The sequence below is a fragment of the Bos grunniens genome, chromosome 14 (genome assembly GCF_055505025.1).
Source record: "Bos grunniens cultivar Pamir isolate PY7600 chromosome 14, Bosgru_T2T1.0, whole genome shotgun sequence".
In the NCBI taxonomy this organism is placed as follows: domain Eukaryota; kingdom Metazoa; phylum Chordata; class Mammalia; order Artiodactyla; family Bovidae; genus Bos; species Bos grunniens.
The window spans coordinates 67,446,515-67,466,707 of record NC_141178.1 but is presented as its reverse complement, the minus strand read 5'-3'; the positions used below and the strand labels follow the sequence as shown (position 1 = coordinate 67,466,707).

Below are 20,193 nucleotides of genomic sequence, written 5' to 3'. Positions count from 1 at the left end.
CAGCAAGGAGATCAAACCAGTCAATCCTAACAGAAATCAGTCCTGAATATTTGTTGGAAGGACTGATGCTGAAGCTGAAGCTCCAATACTTTGGCCACTTGATGTGAACAGCTGACTCACTGGAAAACACCCTGAAGCTGGGAAAGATTGAAGGCAGGAGGAGAAGGGGACGACAGAGGATGAGATGGTAGGATGGCATCATCAACTCAATGGACACGAGTATGAACAAACTCTAGGAGATAATGAAGGACAGAGAAGCCTGGTGTATTGCAGTCCATGGGGTCGTGAACGGTCAGAATGACAGCAACTGAATAACAAGCACCGTGAAAACAGAGGGAGCTGTCACGAGAGCCACCAAATGGCATGACTCCAGGGGGCGCCAGTCACAGTGCCACTTATGTGAATGGGGTCCCCCACAGGTGTGTGGTGCTGCAGTCCTGGCTGAGGGAATAACTAAAGGCTTTCCAGAAGAGATGACATTTGGGCAGGTCTGTGAGAGATGTGTCACAGGCTCTTCCATTTACTGGCAGAGTCACTTCTATGGGCTTCCATTTGCTCATCTGGAATAGATATAATAACACTGAGTTTTTGGGGTCATTAGGAGGAAATGAAAAGATACCTGTGCAGTATATATGTGCCAAATATATCCTTCCTTCCATTTTTCTTTCCTTCTTTCTTTATTCAGATGCTTGCTGAGTTTCTACCATGTGTCAGATACTCTATAAGGCACTGTATATACAATGAGGAACAATACATGCACATTTGCCTTCAATGAAACTTACAATAAAGTGGGACTACAATTACGAATTAGCTTACAGATAGGATGACATGAGGAAGGTGGGCCACATGGTGGGCCATGTGGAAGAATCAGTGAAAGCAAAAGCCAAGCAAAGTTGTGTCCAGAAAACAATCAGGCACCCAGTTTTTCAGGAGTAAGGAAGAGGGTTCTAGGGTGTTAAGTTCCTTTGTTAGTGGTAAGACTAACAGAGTCGGAAAATGACTCAGCAGCAGCAAGTCAGGGAGTAGATCAAAGTGGCAAGTAGGTTTTATTTCCTATCTCAACCCTCATTGGTTAGTAAGGGCTTCCTGGAAGGCTGCACTGAGAAGGCACGCATGACTGTCAGGGTCCACCACGGCACTGCAGGGGCTGGGGGGGTCAGGCGTTCTTTGTCTAAATGCAACTGGGCAGCCTGTCTCTGTAAAAAGTCATGTCTGGAAGAATCTGTGTGACTTCTTTAGCAAAGATCTAGAGCACCAGAGCAGGACAGGAGACTCAAAGCGGGTGGAGACCTCTGGTTGGCTGATAGCACAGCAGAAGGCCAAGAGATCAAAGGAATACAGGGTGGCGGAGACTGCTTTAATGAATTGGCTTAGTGCAGAATTCATGTTGGGATGAGTCATCAAAATGGAGCCAATGGATTAGAAAAAGTGAAAGAGGTTGGGTTTTGGAGACAGTGAGTCCTCTGTTCAAATACTAGGTCTTCCAATAAAATTAGCTTCTTATGCCACTTAATCTTTCTGAACCTTAGTTTCTCATACAAAAAATGTGGATATTAAAACTTACCTCACATGGTTGTGGGAATGACTAAAACACACTGCACAGGACCTAAAACACATGGGGTGCTCTATAAACTGAACGTCCCTTCCTCTTTTCCTGAAGTGACTGGAGGTTGATACATAGGAAATTCTGTAGGTCTAGAGAAAAGAAGGTAAAAATTTGAGAATTCGGAAGGTAAACATCCAGTGCATGTGTGTGCGCTCAGTTGTGTCTGCCTCTCTGCGACCCCATGGACTGCAACCCGCCAGGCTCCTCTGTCCATGGGATCTCCAGGCAAGAGTACTGGAGTAGGCTGTCATTTCTTCCCCCAGGGGATCTTCCTGACCCAGGGATCCAACCCAAGTCCTTAGTCTCCTGCACTGAAAGGTGGGTTCTTCACCACTAGTACCACCTGGAAAGTGAAAGCGAAAGTTGCTCAGTTGTGTCCGACTCGCTGTGACCCCGTGGGCTATACATGGAATTCTCTAGGCCAGAATACTGGAATGGGTAGCCCTTCCCTTCTCCAGGGAATCTTCCCAACCCAGGGATCGAACCAGAGTCTCCTGCATTGCAGATGGATTATTTACCAACTGAGCTATCAGGAGTACCACCTGGGCTTGGAAACAAGAGAAAATACAGATGACCAGGGTTTAGGAAGTCAGGGAGTGATGAGACGGAGCCAATACACTGGCTGGCTGGCCATGGGCATGGTCTTACATGCTGGATCCCATGGGAAGATATGGGGAGGAATACAGAGTGGTTTATCTCTGGGGGAGTTCATTGTTAACACAAAGGATGATTGTTTTCACCCAAAGTTATAATGTACAATGTTAAGTATGCCCAAGAATTTGGGTACAAATGACATGGGAGAGTCAGGGAACAGGGTGGGAGAGAAATTGGGGAAAGTTTCATAGAAGCCGCAATGAGAGCTGCAAAGGACATCTTATTTTTTCTAAATGGGGTGAGAGATATTACTCTTTGAAGAAGGAAGCATATGTAAAAGAGAACAGAGGTGTAACAAGTCGTATCCAGCTTAGATGCTCAAATCATATAGGATAAAGAAATGGGGAAGAAGAGGAAAAAATAAAGAGTTAGGTGGTCAAGCCACCAGGGATAACTTATCATTCTATTATTATTTTAACTAATTAATTCATTTATTTTTGCCTGCCCCAGGTCTTAGCTGCAGCCCTCCAACTCTCAGTTGCCCGAGGACTCAGTAGTTGCAGCACGTGGGCTTCGTTGCTGGGAGGCAGATGAGATCTTGGTTCTCTGACCAAGGATTGAACCTGAGTCCCCTACATTGCAGGGCAGATTCTTAACCACTGGACTACCAGGGAAGTCCCTTATTTTTCTGTCTTCAGATTGGCCAAAGAAATTTCAAGAACAACCAAGCACAAGCAGATTTTTATCATTAGAATTCTAACCCTAGTTGGCAAAACTAAAGCTGCATTTATCCTACCTAGAAATCAATCTAATGAGGCAAATAAATAGGCATAGAACTGGAATAGTCACAGCCCCTGAAACATGTGCCCAGTGGAAAAGTGTAGGTGACATCCAGTTAATTGAGAGAAGAAGAGCTTGCCTCACGACTCAGAAAGCACCGATTTTTAAAAGCCAGTCTTGTCTTTAAAAAAAGTTAGGTGAACTAAAAAATAAAATCACTAAGTTGACAGGAACTAAAATGAAGTTAATACAAATTTACTTTGGAACTCTCTCAGTTTTAGTAAGTTATAACATTTTTGGGGGTTTCGGTTTCATTATCTTTGTTTTGAAATCTCGAGCGCTCAAAGCTTCCTTTGTACTAAGGGTCTCTCACCTGCCAAACGGTTTGGGTTATGTCCTGCCTGGAGACCGGGGGTGAGCAGGGAGGGACGGAGAGTAGATACGCCTTTTTGGAACGCAGTTTGAGAGGGCCTGTAAGAGCCCTGGAGTCCTCTGAGAATGACATCATCACTTCGGTGACTCATCTGTGGTACAATCTATCTTGCAAAAGGAGAGGAACCTGAACGCAGCATGAGTTATGCTGAGCAGGGCAGAAGAGGCCGTGGGGAGGGGTTGCCTGAGAAAACCTGGGCATCTACCTTCTCCAGGTCCCACTGGAGGACCCGCAGGCCATCAGGAAATGAGCACCTTCATGAGATCTCAGGGTTCTAACACTTGAAACGCAGCACTTCAATTTCACAGGTACAGAAACTCGGTCATAAGGGTACCAGCTGACCCCAAACCACAGTCTGAGTCAGAAACAGGGCCAGAATTCAGAAGCTGGTCTGCAACATCACACCATGTCCTAGCCCACTCTACTAAACTGAAAGACACACTTGAGAGGATAAACTGATGAATCACAATCACACTGTGGAATAAAGAAAGAATTAAATAAAAACCAGTTGCAACCTCAAACATGTCCATAAACTCTAAGTTGGAAAGGTAGTCTTAAAATACACTTTCCAACTCTTTGGAACTAAAATCAAATTTAGGACGCTGTAGCAAGGCAGTTCAAACAAAAGCTAATTTTGTTTAATGAACTAACCAGGAAGGCATTGTGAAAGTATTGTGCAACTAAATGCTTAGCTAATTACTGAGATCAAATAACTGTTACCATAGTTACTGCACACTGTTTTCCATAATAACTTTTATCACTTCAATAAATCTTTGTGACGCAACAAATATAAAAAGTTTACTGTAACATGACTATAATGTTTTGGAAGGCACCACTGATGACTGACCTACCAAAATTACCTTCCCATATTTGTCAGTGAACAAGGGCTGATACTGTGTCTAGTTGACTCAAGATCAAAATGTTTCCCTGGCTTCTTTAAGAGGCTGTCATTCCTCAAAAGTTGACTTTACCTGGTCCAGTCATTCAACAGGGAAAAAAAAAAAAATCAAAGGGCCTTTAGAGCATTACCTCTTGTTTCTGAATGAGGATAAAAATAACAGCAAGCATTAATGAAGCCCTAATTGTCATGTTCCATGCCAGGCAGTTGACATACATCATCATCCAATTCTTCCTACCTGCTGTGGGACAAGGATCTGGCCCAGAGTCATTCAGCTCCACCTTGGGAGAGGTTTCAACCCAGGTCTGTCTTGCTCTAGGTGAAAAGTCTGTTTTCTTTTGACCAGACCACACAGTTCTATATTTATATTAAAAAGGTGATTTCCGTAACTGTTTTCTTGCTCTGCGTATTGCTAAAGTTGCACCCAAAGTGCCACAGGAGACTCCCCGACATAACGCCTGGCTGGTCTGTTTGCTGAAAACGTCACTTCGTTGGATGTCACTGGAAAATGAAAATTCTGTCCCTGGCTATACCAGAGTTGAGACTTGGTTATAATTACTATTCCCAGCAACCCCTCCACCCCCGCCTGCTCCCCACATGCAGGGCTTAGTCATTTTGTCACTTTCACTCTTTCCTGTATCCTACCCTTTTCGAGAGCTAAATGCTGAGATTCTTGAATAAGTGAAGCAACAAACATGATCTAATAAGTTAAGACTGACAGTAAATTTATTAGTACAATGAGTACGATAAGATAAAGGCAGCTACAGGCTCAAAGTTCAGTCCTGTCCATGTGAGCCTGCGTTGCCTTGGGCAAGTCCCCGAGTAACTCTCTGGGTTTTCCCATCTGGAAAATGGGGTAGTAGTCCCCACTGAGTAACTCACAGGGATATCATGCAGATCATTTAATGTGCTTGAATTCCCTGAAGATGCAAAGTGCTAAGTACCATAATCATCATTATCAAGGTGAAATGTGAAACATACAATTACAGAGTATTAAAAAGCAGGACTGAACTGATGAACCTATTTCAGAGCAGCAATGGAGATGCAGAAGGACAGAACAGACTTGCGGACAGCGTGGGAGAGGGTGGGACGGATCAAGAGTGGAAACATACATACTACCACATGTCAAACAGCCAGCGGGAACTGCCGTGTGACACAAGGAGCTCAACCCAGCGCCCTGTGACAACCTACAGGGGTGGGTGCGAGGCTCAAGAGGGAGGGGACATTTGTATACCTGTGGCTGATGCAAATATCTTGCAATTTAAAAAAAAAAAAAGGCAGGCCCAAAAGCCACTATCAGAAGGGTATCCCACTGCAATAAAATAAAGCATTTTTATATGTTCTGCAGAACCCTGATGCAGGAACTCCAGGGTTCCCACCTATGAAACCTGATTCATACCTATTCAGCACTATTCCAGAGGTCTCAGTGTTAAGAGGCCAAAGCCATTTCATCGTTGGTTTCAAAGAACAGGTAGGATTCGTGTCATGGGCTGAATCAGCCTAGTGTGACTCAGCGGCTGTCATCCCCCTCCTGTTAGAGATAGCCAAAGGCTGACACCTCTGTCTTTTGTCCACCCTCTCCCCCTGCCATCCCAGGGAATTTAAGTTGGAAACTTGTCCTTGACTTTACACTGTCTCTCTATCTCCTCCATCCAAGCAGTTACTGCTACCTCCAAATCTCTCCCAAATTCTTTCTCTTTGCCCATCCTGATAGAGCCTTAGATGAGACCCTCCTCACTTACTCCAATGACTGCAACAGTCTTAGATCAGCTTCCTGCTTCAGTTTCCCCTGCCCGTTTAAACAGACTGGTCATCATCCGACCCCTGCACATAGCATAATGATGGCCAGGACTTGATTTTGTTTAAAACAGTTCAGTGCAGGCCATTGCTTTCAGGATAAAATTCAGATTCTTTTGCAAGTGATAAAGGAATTTTTCTACACTGTCTCCAACTTCATTTTTTTTTTTAATCACTCTCCTTATCATCCTCCAGTCACTCTCTCTCTCTCTTTTTGCTTACCACTACTACTATAATATCTACTACACTATATTGATATTCTTGTTACTTGTAAAGATACTAGTCCTGAAGAACCCTAAGGGCAGTGACTGGCCTTTCTTTCAACCTGCCATAAACCACATACATACCCAATAAATGTTAAGTGAATGAATGAATGAATGCATGTACAGAAGCTTCCAGAAGACACGGTAACCAGTTATGTCTTTTTTTTTGTTGTTACACTCTCAGCTTGGTAAAGGGCTCTTGAGCAACTAATTTGATGGATGTTTTTAAATACAGTTGATGATAATGATAACTGGTGCAGAATGTCTTGTTATTAAGACTCAAGTGAACTAAGTTATACTTTGTAATGCAGACCTCAACCATGCAAGTTTGCCCTTTAAGCGTTTAGATTTGGTCAGATTCCATGAACTATTGCCAAAAAGTAAATACTTGAAACATAATACAAGAGCCTTAATGATTCTGTAAAAAGCTGTGATCACAGAATGTTTACACCTATCAGAACCCCTGCTGTAAAGAAAAATTCTGCATCAAAGTTATGACAGGGACAGGAAATAAATCAAACAGTGAGTGGCATACAGAGGAGTGCCATTTTAAAGGTTTTGTCTGCTCCCCAGATACAGGAGAAAAAATGAAAGAAAAACAGTATTTTACTTCCCTGCTTGGGCATGCTTTGGGACACAGAAAACCCAAATCAGTCCTATAGAAACCAGCTTCTCTTACTCAAAGTAGGAGTACCAAATTCTGTCGTAAATCATTTTGGAGGATGAGCAAAGACAGCTGTGAACAAGAATCTCATATTTTGTGGAAATAAAAAAGAGAATTATGAAGCTTAAAAATACATAAAAATAAGACATGATCTCTACCCTGATATCTGCCAATTTTAAAAAAGTCTTTGAAAGTGGTAAAATGTGAGCGATTTAAATGTCCACCAGTCATCCAGGAATAACATCATCTATTGAGTTAACTTCAGTTATAGTTCACGCAGTGGTCATCCAAGAGAACCATCTCTTATTTTAGCTTCCTACTTTTCGACACTCTTCCTCCTCCTGGATCTCAATTTTCATCTTCTAAGCTTAAGACAGCTCCTGTGATTACTCATTAGTTTTGATCTGCAGGCTCTGGCACTGCTGGCCACATCATTCTTCCTGAATTCACTTCCTCCCCTGGCTCTTGCGCTGCTATGGAACCCTGCACCTCCTCCATCTCAGACCATCCCTCCTTATGGCCCTTTTTCCTCTTTTTAGCCAATGGATGTTGTCCATCTTAGTCCTCAGTGTTGTTCCTGCTAAAACATCAACATTATATCTGGATATGCAACTTCCAAATAATTCACTTTTAGCCTTGATCTGTTTTCCCAGTTCCAGGTCTGTGCCCTCAACAACCTAAGGGATATTTCAATTGCTCATCACACCACTGCATCAAAGAAAACATGTTTGAAACTGTGCCTTCGTAGCCCAAACAGTTCTTTTTGCATTTTTTGGAAATGGACTGACATTCTCTATGGTACTCATGCTAAAACCTTGAGGTGATTTTTTTTTAACCTCATACTCTTTCTGACAACCAGTGCAAGCTCCAGTGCCTAATTTCCGGTGTCCTCTGCCACATCTAGCAACACTTTACTTACAGTTCTAGTCTTACCAACCAAAAAATACTGTTCAAAGATATTTAACTGTTTTAACACAAAAGTAATCACTCTTCCTATCTCCAGTTTCTTTTCTCCAAAATGCCACCAGGTTGAACATTTTAAAATATTAATCCAATTAGGCCCTCCCCGACTCAAAAGTTCTTCTATAGTTCAATATCACCTTTGTAACATACAAGTATTGATTTCTTAGCCTAGCTTTCACCTACCCTGGGAGTTTGGTCCTGAACTTCTGGTCTCATTTCTCACAATCTTCCATTAAAATACCATAAGGATGAAAGCCTCTACATAGATCTATTCTCATTAAAGAAAAGCAATAAAAAGAACATATGCTTAGGAAAGGAACCTTGTCCTGCTTCTATGTCTGTTCTTCAAAGAAAATATTCACTGTCTTTTATTTATGAATCTGAGTTTTTAATCTTATGATATCCCCAAAGACATTTCTCCTAATCCTTCTGAATAAATATCAGAATATAATTCCAAGGTCTGTTTCCTTGCCCTCAATTCCCTTTACACCTGCTAAGACTCAGTAGGGAAGAAAAAAAAATCTACTGTTGTTCTTTTTCTTTTTTCTCCTTCTCCTTCTAATCTTAAACTTCTAGCACTTTCTTTTTATGTGTATCCCCAACTGTGGACCTGAAATTCTCAAGGATGCCCATAAATTGTTCAGAAACCAAGTGTAAGGAAAATGATTAGTTAGAGAGAGTTTTCTTTTTCTGTTCTTCCCAACTATATAAAAAGACCCAGCGATACATCAGAAAAACAAAATCTTAATAAAGGGATCATTTATACCTCCATACAGTTCTATTAAGTATATATCAATACTTTGGCCACCTGATGCGAAGAACTGACTCACTGGAAAAGACCTTGATGCTGGGAAAGATTGAAGGCAGGATGAGAAGGGGATGACAGAGGATGAGACGGTTGGATGGCATCACCAACTCAATGGACATAAGTCTGAGCAAGCTCCAGGAGTTGGTGATGGACAGGGAAAGCCTGGCGTGCTACAGTCCATGGGGTTGCAAAGAGTTGGACATGACTGAGCAACTGAACTGAACTGATAGTTCTATGAACTCTCTTCCCATGGATGGTAAACATAGATGATACTGTTTGTCCTTATGATCATGTATTGCTTTCATTATTTAAGAAACTTCACTGAAGAGCAAAGTCTGTACAGAAGATAGATGGATAAAGTCTATAATAAACAGAAAAATGAAGAGAAACTTCAATGACAATAATTGCAGCAGGTCACTGGGCTCTGACTCAGACTTTCTGGGACTAAGTTCCACTCTTCCTTTCAGGGCAAACTCAAGGGAGAAACTGGGAAGTCCTGATTTTGCAGCAACCATCATGGTCCTTGTCCAGGACTGTGAACCTGTTCTTTGACCAGCATCCAGGACACCAATTACGGGCTAGACACTGCAAAACCAGAGACAAAGTATAGCTCCTGTCTTCAAAAAGCCATCTAACTGGGGGTATCAGAGTATCAGAATGCTACATGGTAGGCAGATGGAGGCTTTCATTTATTAAGGATATCTTTAGTGAATAGGCCACCCTTGTGGTAAACAGTCTGCCTGCAATGAGAGCCAAGTTTGATTCCTGGGTTGGGAAGATCCCCTGGAGAAGGGAATGGCAACCCACTCCAGTATTCATGCCTGGAGAGTTACATGGACAGAAGAGCTTGGCCGGCTACAGTCCATGGGCTCGCAAAGAGTCAAACATGACTGAGCAACTAACACTTCAGTGAGTAAAAGTTGTTAAGCACTGGTTTAGGCACTGAACCAGGGGACACAGCAATGAGTAAAGCATTATACTCTAGAGCCAATATCTGAGAGGGATCCTTGAGTGAATCTAGGATTGGGTTTGCTCTAGGAAAGATGGGACCTCTTATGGCATTCTAGAACATAAACACGGTAGACCTAAAACCTAACAGTAAATCAAACAAGAAGCCAGAAGTAATTTTTTAGTTTCATTATATGATCATCTATTCCACGATCCAACAGGGATTACTGGGCACTCCAATGTCTAAGAGAAAAGACCCCCCAAAACATTACAGAACCAAGTGGACATTCCTGTACAGACCCTTTTTGCAACCCAGTGGACTGTAGCCCACCTGGCTCCTCCGTACATGGGGGTTCTTCAGGCAAGAATACTGGAGTGGGTTGCCATGCCCTCCTCCAGGGGATCTTCCCAACCCAGGGATCAAACCCAGGTCTCCCGCATTGCTGGTGGATTCTTTACCGTCTGAGCCACCTGGGAAGCTTGGCAAACTGCAACTAAGGTAATGATTTATATTTGGCCATGTTTAATTTTGAAACCCAAGTCTAGGCTTTTTGAAGATGGATGGCACTTCATACCTTATTGCCCTTTCTCTGCTCACTTAGTCTTAACACTTGCTGACTTAATACAGTACCATGGACTGAATAATATTTTCAAATAAGCTTTACCAGCTGTAGATATCATTCCTCCAGTTACCTCATTATGAAGTCTCCACCCCATGGACAGAAAGGAGGGTGGTTATGTGTGTAAAGGAAATTGCTAAGGCTGACTATCATAAACATACAGCTCTAATTCCAGAGAATAACAAACACGTACTCATCCTCAGCCCTTTTCGGAGAGGCAAGGAAATGACCATAACCACTACCGTGGTCTCAAAATTACTACTTGTCTTTATATAATGCCTAAAACTTTTCAAAGTTCTTTCAAAATCACTATTTTATTTGACTTTTACATCAAAGCTACAAAGTGAATAGGGTGTGCACTATCATTTCAGAGATGAAGAAATGGACACAGAATGGGTCCCACCTAAAGTCAGACAGCTTACCAGAGAGTTTAGGAAAACAACTGATCCTTGGTCTAAGACTTATCACATTACACCAGACTGTGCAGCTATGAGTATTGAGTCCTCAAGTTTCTAAGTGCCTGGCATAGACTGGCACTTGGTAAACCCTGGCTGTCTTATTTATCTCTGTTATCATTATCCCTGCGTCTAAAGCGGTATTTGGTGAAGGAAGGAATAAACAATGGATGGATGGGAACTTTCCTGGCGGTCCAGTGGTTAAGACGCCACACTTCCACTGTAGGGGACATGAATTCAACCCCTGGTCAGGGAACTAAGATCCTGTATGCTATGCTGCACGGCCAAAAATTCAAACAAACTAAAAATGGATGGATGAATGATAATAGACGGATGGAGGAGGAGTGGCCAAACTAAATGAAGGTTTAACTTATACTCAGCTATATAGGCAGCAGCTTTCATAAAGTTACATAAAACTGATTTCACAAATGCTTTTCCAAAGCTTCTAAATTGCTTTTTTAAAACTTCCTGACCTGATTAGCTTTAAACCAAAGTAGACGGTTTTTTTTCTCTGACCTATTTCAAAGCTAATCTTTAAATCCCTTGGTTACAAAATTGTAAGGATTAAATAAATATTTGCTCTGTGAAAACGCATAATGGGTAAGGCAAGAAAAAATCCACAAGTGAGAGTAAACTGACTAAATTTCCAGAATTCAAGATAAAAACAAAGGAGTTCAGTGCAATGAATCTCCAACAAGAGTTTAGGTGCCATTATTTCAAAAGTTACTAAAGTCATAAACCCAATTACATGAAAAGAGTTCACAGCAGAACACAGCAGCCAAACTGAAAACGTGAAAAATAGATGCTTTCTGAAACAAAGAAGGCTTTAAGATGTTGGATATAGACTACACTTGAGCACCTGATGCCATTTTCAGATAGATAACCAGAAGGGATGCATTTCCAACCTTATGAACTGGGTCACCCTTGCATGCCCTCCCCAGATAACAAAGCAGAGGCACAGCTTACATACATTTGCTCCACACAGTATCCAGTGCAATGGTGACTGTCAATAAACGTCAAACAATGGAGTGGGATAACTACACACAAAAATCGCAGGTAAGGACCTAATTCTGCAATGACTATGGAGTGCTTGTTGTTGTTTAGTTGCTAAGTTGCGTCCGACTCTTTCGCAACCCCGTGGACCTACAGCCTGCCAGGCCCCTCTGTCCATGGGATTTCCCAGGCAAGAATACTGGAGTGAGTGCCATTTCCTTCTCCAGGGATCTTCCCAACCCAAGGATCAAACCTGGGTCTCCTGTACTGGCAGGCAGATTCTTCACCATTGAGCCATCTGCGAAGCCCATGAAGTACTTGGGCTGACAAATAAACACAGGTTTTTCTCCCCTTCTTCACTGAAACGTAAATATCAGGACTTCTTTGCAAGCTCTTTGTCTACAGGCGTCCTTCCACACCTTGTGCTCCTTGGCACACATGAAATGAGTGAGACCTCACATGTGGGCTAATACAGCCCTGCTCTGACGCAGCATTATCTGTGTGGTATGGTATACTTGAAAGGAAAGAACTAAACCGTGTGAGAATAGTAAAGGGCTCTCCTAGATCCAAATTCTCATTTTATACAGGAAACTCCAGCCCAGAGAAGGGGAGTGAATTATCCCTGGTCCAGGATCCAGTAAGTGAGGGAGCCCACAGGACTGGAATCCAGATCTACTGGGGATGCACAAAAATGCAGTCGTATGTATTTTTGTTGTTGTTCAGTCATTATATATGTATGTAGATATATATTAAATATATATATGTGTGTGTCTGTGTATGCGTGTCTGCGCTTAAACGCTTAAACACTTAGTTCTGGCCAACTCTTTGCGACACTTTGAACTTCAATCTGCCAGACTTCCCAATCCATGGGAGGCAATAAGATTATAGTTTGTTTACTTTGATTCACTGGGGCTAAATATAATAGTATATAATATAGAGTATATGCATGCATGCTAAGTTGCTTCAGTCATGTCCAACTCTTTGTGACCCTATGGACTATAGCCCCCCAGGCTCCTCTGTCCATGGGATTCTCCAGGCAAGAATCCTGGAGTGGGTTGCCATGTCCTCCTCCAGGGGATCTTCCTGACCCAGGGATCAAACCTGGGTTTCTTTATGTCTCCTGCATTGGCAGGCTGGTTCTTTCCCACTAGCACCACTTGGGAAGCCCTAGTATGTAGCATATTTTATATATATTTATACATATTATATGGGCTTCCCTGGTGGCTCGGATGGTAAAGAATCTGCTTGCAATGTGGGAAGACCCAGGTTCAATCCCTGGATCAGGAAGATCTCCTGGAGAAGGGAACAGCAGCCCACTGCAGTAAACTTGCCTGGAGAATTCCACGAACAGAGGAGCCTGGTGGGCTGCAATCCATGTGGTTGCAAACAGTCACGTGTGACTGAGTGACTCTGTAACAACACAGCACACGTATTACACACTGTTGCACTTACCCCAGTGAGTCAAAGTGAACTGTAGTCTTCTTGCCAGAGCTATTTTAGTGCAGCGCTGCCACTCAGTCGACTCCATCTTTCACCTTATCTTCCTGCTTCCATTCTGAGGCACACATTTGCACACTGGGCTCCCACCAGCGACTAGCCTAAGGAATGACTCTCCAGGTGAAGTCACATTCAAGGGCCCACTCCCTTACACTACACTCTGACTCACCACACCGAGACCTCCTCCTGTTTCTGGACTTGAAGCCTGAACTCGAGAGTATGATGCATTCCAACTCTGGCTCTGGTATAGACTTTGGCCTCTAGGAAGTCACTGCGTCTTTCTGGAACATTTTTAAATAAAATATTTATGGAGTAACTTTCATGGCAAGTATTATGTATCTGCCACCCAACTATGGTGTGATAATAACACCCAATTTTCTAAAAGTGACCAGTACTCTAGTAACTTTATGACCTCGCTGGATCCTCTTAACAAGCTCCCCTCAAAGGATGGTCCAATTATTTTTCCTGTTTCACAAATAAGGAAATCAAGGCTTGGTGAGTTCTCACATTATTTCTTCTATTTTCCAGGAGAGGATGCTGAGACTTAAAGACACTACCCAGAATCCACCTCACAGTAACTAGCTAACTGAGCAGCTCAGAAGCAGCAGAGACAGGATTCAAAGCCTTGTGGGGCTGATTTCAAAGACGCTCCTTAGGAATGAGGCGGCTGAGAGACCACTGACAGAGAGCCCTCTGCTCTCAGCCTCCTTTGGGGACCACTTTAGCAGAAGACAGTCTCCTTGCTCAAGCTCATGCCCTTGTCCTGGGGTGACCGGCATAGAATGGCTGGTCCACAAGGTGATAAATGCCTGGCCCCACGTCCCCAGCTCAGGACAGCTCTGAAGGGTCCTCCATCTTCAGAGCTCCCTGCAGCTTCTGCTGAGGCCATGTCCTCCCAGCCTGACTTTTTCCTCTGCCCAGTCCTCCTTCCCTCCTCTCCCTTCCAGGGGTGCCGGACCCCAGAGCACTCCCTGACAGGCTTCTTCATCCTCATCTCCACCTCAGAGCTGGCCTCCCAGAAAACCTGACTGCAATATCCACATTCTCTTTACTGTGCTGCCTCAGTTGCTTCATCTCTAAAAGGGGAGGTTGGATTCAGTGAACCCAACCTAGGTTTAGTTTTAAGATTGCAGTTGGCACAGGTGAAAAAGGTTAGGAGTCAGAAGAATCTGATTTCTATGATCATCTCAGCCACTTACTAGCTGCATGAGCTTGACCTCTGAGATTCCCACTTTCTAGACTATTAACTGGAATGACATGATGTACCTATCCTTCTATCAGCATTGTTGAGAGCACCAGATTAAAAACTACAAAGCCCGTAATAACATAAGTTACTACTTTCATGATACAGCTTCTCAGGTGGTGCGGTGATAAAGAATCTGCTTGCCGATACAAGAGATGCTAGAGAAAAGGGTTCGGCCCCAGGGTTGGGAAGATCCCTGGAGTAGGAGATGGCAACCCACTCTAGGATTCTTGCTTGAAAAATTCCATGGACAGAGGAGCCTGGCGGTCTACAGTCCATGGGGTCACAGAGAGTCAGACAATGACTGCATGTTTAAAATAGCTATTACTGTTAAGTTTGTGGAAGCTGCCATAACAGGAGCAGACCAGCAAGGACTAAAATGCTGCTATCCTACAATTCTCTGGGGAGACCCAGCCAAGGTTCTTGGCACTCCAACCGCAAAGCCTGTGGCATCCCTGTCCCATCTGTGTATCACGACGTACATCTCCATTTATGGTATTCCTCCAGTCTCAAAGAACTGTCCTTGACCCTCTGCCCGTATATCTCCAACTGGAGGTTACTGCATGGATCACAAGTTCTTCTTCTTCTTTTTAATTTTTATTGGCGTATAGTTGATTTACAATGTTGTGTTAGTTTCAGGTGTATGGGAAAGTGAATCAGTTATATATACATCCACTTTTTTTTAGATCCTTTTCCCATATAGGCCATTACAGAGTATTGAGTTTCCTGGGCTATACAGTAGGTCCTTATTGTTTATTTTATACATAGTAGTATGTATATGTTAGTCCCAATCTCCCAATCTTCTTCCAATAAGGCCTCATGCCTTCTTCTTCATCACTCTTCTATTTTTTCCCTTTTACTGGCATGAATTCCTTGGGAATTTATCTATTTTCTGTCCCCCTAAAACAGAGAATGAGATGGTTGGATGGCATTACCAACTCAATGGACATGAGTTTGAGCACGCTCCGGGAGTTGGTGATGGACAGGGAGACCTGGCGTGCTGCATGCAGTCCATGGGGCTGCAAAGAGTTGGACACGACTGAGCTACAGAACTGAACTGAAAACCACCACCAGCCCCAGTACCAAATCTTCTCATGCCCCTGTGTTCTTCTCCAGTTACTTCTCATCCCTTCCCTGTGCCATCTGTGTCTATCTTCTTACTTCCCATTCCTCTATCCACTGATAACAGGCTTTGCCCCGCCTGGTTAAAGTCATTATTGACTTCTCATTTATGCTCATCTTACTGGACTGGTTGATTACATTTGACACACAAGATCACCTTATCCTTGAAGCTCTACTCATTTGGTTTCTGAGTCAACTCTTTCTTGGAACTTCTTGAATCATGTGGCATCTTGGCTCCCTGACCAGGGATTGAAACCATGCCTCCTGCAATGGAAGCATGGAGTCTTAACCACTGAACCATCAGGGAAGTCCCTGAGCATCTTTTAAACCTCAAAGTACCCCTAGGGCGTCACCCCTGGAGCTCATCAGTTAATAATTTCTAGTGCCGCCTTTGTGACAGTGACTGGCAAATCTTTATGGCTTGAATCTCCTTTAATTTTTGACTTATATACTCTCCCTTACACTGTCCTGCCCTCCCTGCTGTTGGCACTGGCATCCAGCCAGTCATCTTAGCATTCTAAGTCTTCCTCTGCTCTTTCTCTCCATAGTTACTAAGTATTATCCTTTCTGCCTCCTAAATACGCCCTTATCTTTTAACCCCCTAAATATTTCTTGAATCCATTTTTCCTTTCCCACTCCAACTACTGTAGTATCAATTCAGGCTCCCACTGTCCTTGTCTATACTTCTTCCATGACCATCTAGCTGGTCTTCCTGCTCCCAGTTTTAAAACCCTTAAATCTACTTTCTTAAGAGTGGTAGAAGGATCTGTCTAAAACACAAATCTGATTAGATTGCTCCAGTATTACTTAGGACAATAACAGAACCGCCAAATTGTCTAGTTACAGTATGCCTTCTCTGGTGGCCCGTCACGTTCCAATCCTGGCCCACCTCTCTGGCTACATTATCAGTAACTTCCTACCCCCAGCTTTATGCTGCAGTAACTACTACGTACTCATAATCCCCGTGCTCACCATGCTGCTCCGTGCCTCCACTCCTGGCCACACTGTTGTCCCTTCCATCCAGAACACTGCTCTTTCCCCCCTGACCTGGCTAACCCTTCCTCACTCAAGACTCAGTTGACTTGTCATCTCCCTGAGGAAGTCTTCCTTGATGGTGCAGGAAGGATTAGGTGTCTCTCCTGAGTGAGCCTGTGACAGTGCATGTTGCCATCACTGCAAATCTAAATTGCTTCAAAATCGCTAACCTCCTTGTTCTGATAAAAAAAATCTTGGTGGCTTCACACATTAGTCACATATTTTGCTCACAAATCTTCAACCTGGGCAGGGCTTGGTGAGAAGGGCTTGTCTTTGCTCCACGCAGTGTCAGCCAGGGCAGCTCTCCTGACGCTGGGGAAGCTACTCCCTCGATGGTTCATTCACAGAGCTGACAAGCGGGTGTTGGCTGTTAGTTTCTCTCCACCTGGGTGTTTGATTGGGGCCATTCAGACTTCTTCATGACATGGTAGCTGGGTTCCAGGAGTAAGTGTTCCAAGAGACAGGAAGTGGAAGCTGCTAGGTTCTTAAGGCCTGAGTCCAGAAACTGATACAGTTTCTGGGTGGAAATGGAATGTATGCATGCCTGTGGGCTAAGTCTCTTCAGTTATGTCTGACTCTTTGTGACTCCATAAACTGCAGCCTGCCAGGCTCTTCTGTCCATGGGATTTCCCAGGCCAGGATACTGGAATGGGTTGCCATGTATCCAGGGGATCCTCCTGACCCGGGAATGGAACCCATGTCTTCTGTGGCTCCTCCACTGCAGGCGATTCTTTACTGCTGAGCCAGTGGCAAAGCCCAGAAATGGAACAAACTTCTGCTATAATGTATGGTCACCCAGGCACAGGGCCCAGATTCAAGGGGAGGAGGGTTAGAGTCCTACCTTCTGACGAGAGGCGTGTCAGAGACTTTGGGGGTCCATGTTTTAAAACCACCATACTCTTCTATTGGACCATGAGCTCCTTCAGGAACTCATGGTCAGGCTACATGTTTGCTGAACAAATTTATTCATTTCTGGACCAAACTACCATCATAGAACTTCACATTAACTTGCACCAAGGAGGCTGATTCCAGACAACCCACTTATCATTTAGCAAGAGGATTAAGGCTCAAAGGAAATTAGGCTGAAAGTCTTACAGCACTTTAGAAGTTGGAGGTATTTATTATAAGCTAATCAAATTATAGTCTTTCATTTTACCAAATCAAACCAAACAAAAACCCTGAGGTGCACAGATAAAAGAATACAGCAAAGACTCCATGTGGGTCAGTTACATAAAAAAGCAATTCATTATTTACTATATATAGGAAGTATATGCTATTTATTTGCTCACTTTCTTTCCTTTAACAAGTCAGTTAATTAAACCTCAGAGTCTGAATGATAAGCATTGTTCATTTTCTTTCTTTTAAAGGGGAACACTATTTACTTTTGTGAGCTGGGTCCCATTTACAACTATCATCGTAACTCAATCATCTGATGATGCACTATGTGTCTGAGAAAAATGTTCTGTGGCACATCAGTGACTCAAATACTATGCACTGACATGCATCCAGCCATTAAATAGAACAGGGGAGGATGCATAACATCTCAGTTATGAGGCATCTTTAAACATGACTGACTCAAACACAAGTGTTAACAATAGAGGAATTTGAGTTTGAATCATTAAATTAACAAAGTCAAAGGAAATGAAATAATCTGACATTTTAAGGTTCAAATTACAAACCTAATTCTAAAAGTTGAATTCTGAACAAATTGTTAAAAAATCAGCTTACTGAATATAGAGAGAAAACTACTTATAGCTTTAGAAACACACATTTAGACTTGAAAATATTTAATTTAGTCTAAGCTTTCTGAGGAGTTTTCAAAACATTAGATAATCTTATAGGAGAAGTTATAATGACTATAAATACCCCCACCCTCCCAAATTGGTGGGGACTGTCAATTCACTGAACACACAGAAGCATTCTACCAAGAAAGTAAAATCAGTTTTCCCCTAGGGAATAAACTCCACCACCTCCCCGCCCCCCCACCTCAGAATTCTTTCCTGTGTGGCAGAATGCTGAGGAAAGGTAACTTTCTAAATAGTTACTTTACAAATCAGACTGCCTATACAACTTTATTTTAAGCTATCAGAAGGAAGGGCACAACACTAATTGAGCAATTCTCTAGTAAAGGTAAGTCACATGGGATGCTGGTTTCACTAGACAAACTAAGAGGTATATTTATAACATTATCTGCATTCCCTACCCAATGTTTATGCAGTGACTACGTCTTGCCCAATATAACAACTGAGAAAAAACAAGATCCTTAGTAACAGATCAGAGATAAACTGGAAAGAAAAAGAAAAAATCCAAAACTCTTGCAATCCATCTGAAACACACTGTAGGAATTTCCAAACACCCATCCACAAAGCCTGCACCTTTATTGTTTACAGCAGAAAGACAGACTGTCCCGAGGGGTTAATCATTATCACAGTACTTTATGTACCAACTAGAAGCAAGACATTGAGCACAAAACGGTTTAGAATCTGTGTGTGCTCATGTGTGCATGCTCAGTTGTGTCTGACTCTTTGTAACCCCATGGACTGTAGCCCACAAGGCTCCTCCGTCCATGGGATTTTCCCAGCAAGAATACTGGAGTGGGCTGCCATGCCCTACTCCAGGGGTTCTTCCAGACCCAGGGATCGAACCTCCGTCTCCTGCACCTCCTGCATTGCACGTGGATTCTTTACACCTGAGCCACTGGAGAAGACCATTCAGAATCTGTGTACACCTGCTAATTCAGATTCTCTTAATAGATAATAGTTCAACATCCTTCAAAACAAGGCAACACGGAGTTCACATAAGCTTAAATAATCTTACAACATATTTGCCTCTTTCAGATGGAACCTGGCTTAAAGAGACGTGGCAGTACCCTGGGGTGGAAAGGGAAGGACAGTTACCACTCTGCCATCAGAAATAGCAATACAAAAAACCCCAGTAATAATAGCTACAGCTGACAGACAGTCTACCATTTGCCAGGCACAATATTAGGTGCTATATGTGTACTTTTATTCCCCACCACAGTCTTTAGATATAAGTTCCACTTGTGAATCCTTGTAGTACAGTAGAGAAAAGCAAGGTTCAAGGCAGTAAAGAGATCTGCTCAAGGGACAGGTGAGGGTGATCTGAACAGCCCAGCTCTGCTCCCAGAGCTTGAGTCCTGAATTTATGAACTGCTCACTCCACATGTAATTGTTCATTTAATTTAGGTACTGCTTACATAAACCATACAGGTGAAACATGTGCTTTTATTATAAAATAATTTAGAAACAGATTCATACAATTGATTTTCAAACCATTAATGACATTAAAATACAGCTGACCCTTGAACGACATGGGGGTTAGGGGCACTGACCCCTCTACCCAGGTGAAAATCTGAGTATAGGTGAATCCACGTAGTTCAAAAATGTGTTGTTTGAGGGTCAACTGTGTTTCTTCAGTTATAAAATGCACCATTATTTTCCACACTAAGCAGAA

At 42.9% G+C, this 20,193-nt stretch overlaps 1 protein-coding gene across 29 annotated transcripts in view; it reads right to left on the bottom strand.

Moving 5' to 3' along the window:
• NSMCE2 (NSE2 SUMO ligase component of SMC5/6 complex) overlaps window positions 1-20,193 on the bottom strand; it is a 236,726-nt gene that overhangs the window by 83,266 nt on the left and 133,267 nt on the right. For 6 of the 29 annotated variants that reach the window (XR_015140963.1, XM_086337211.1, XM_086337213.1 and 3 more), the window contains one exon: window positions 1,565-1,695. The exons of 22 other annotated variants lie outside the window; for them this stretch is intronic. Coding sequence is in view for 6 of the 7 variants with exons in the window: in XM_086337211.1 (XP_086193337.1) it covers window positions 1,607-1,695 (89 nt within the window). In the remaining variant the exon portion in view is untranslated. Of the gene's footprint in view, window positions 1-1,564; window positions 1,696-16,248; window positions 20,184-20,193 lie in introns of those variants that run through there. One more of the 29 variants, XM_086337202.1, reaches the window with a different exon arrangement.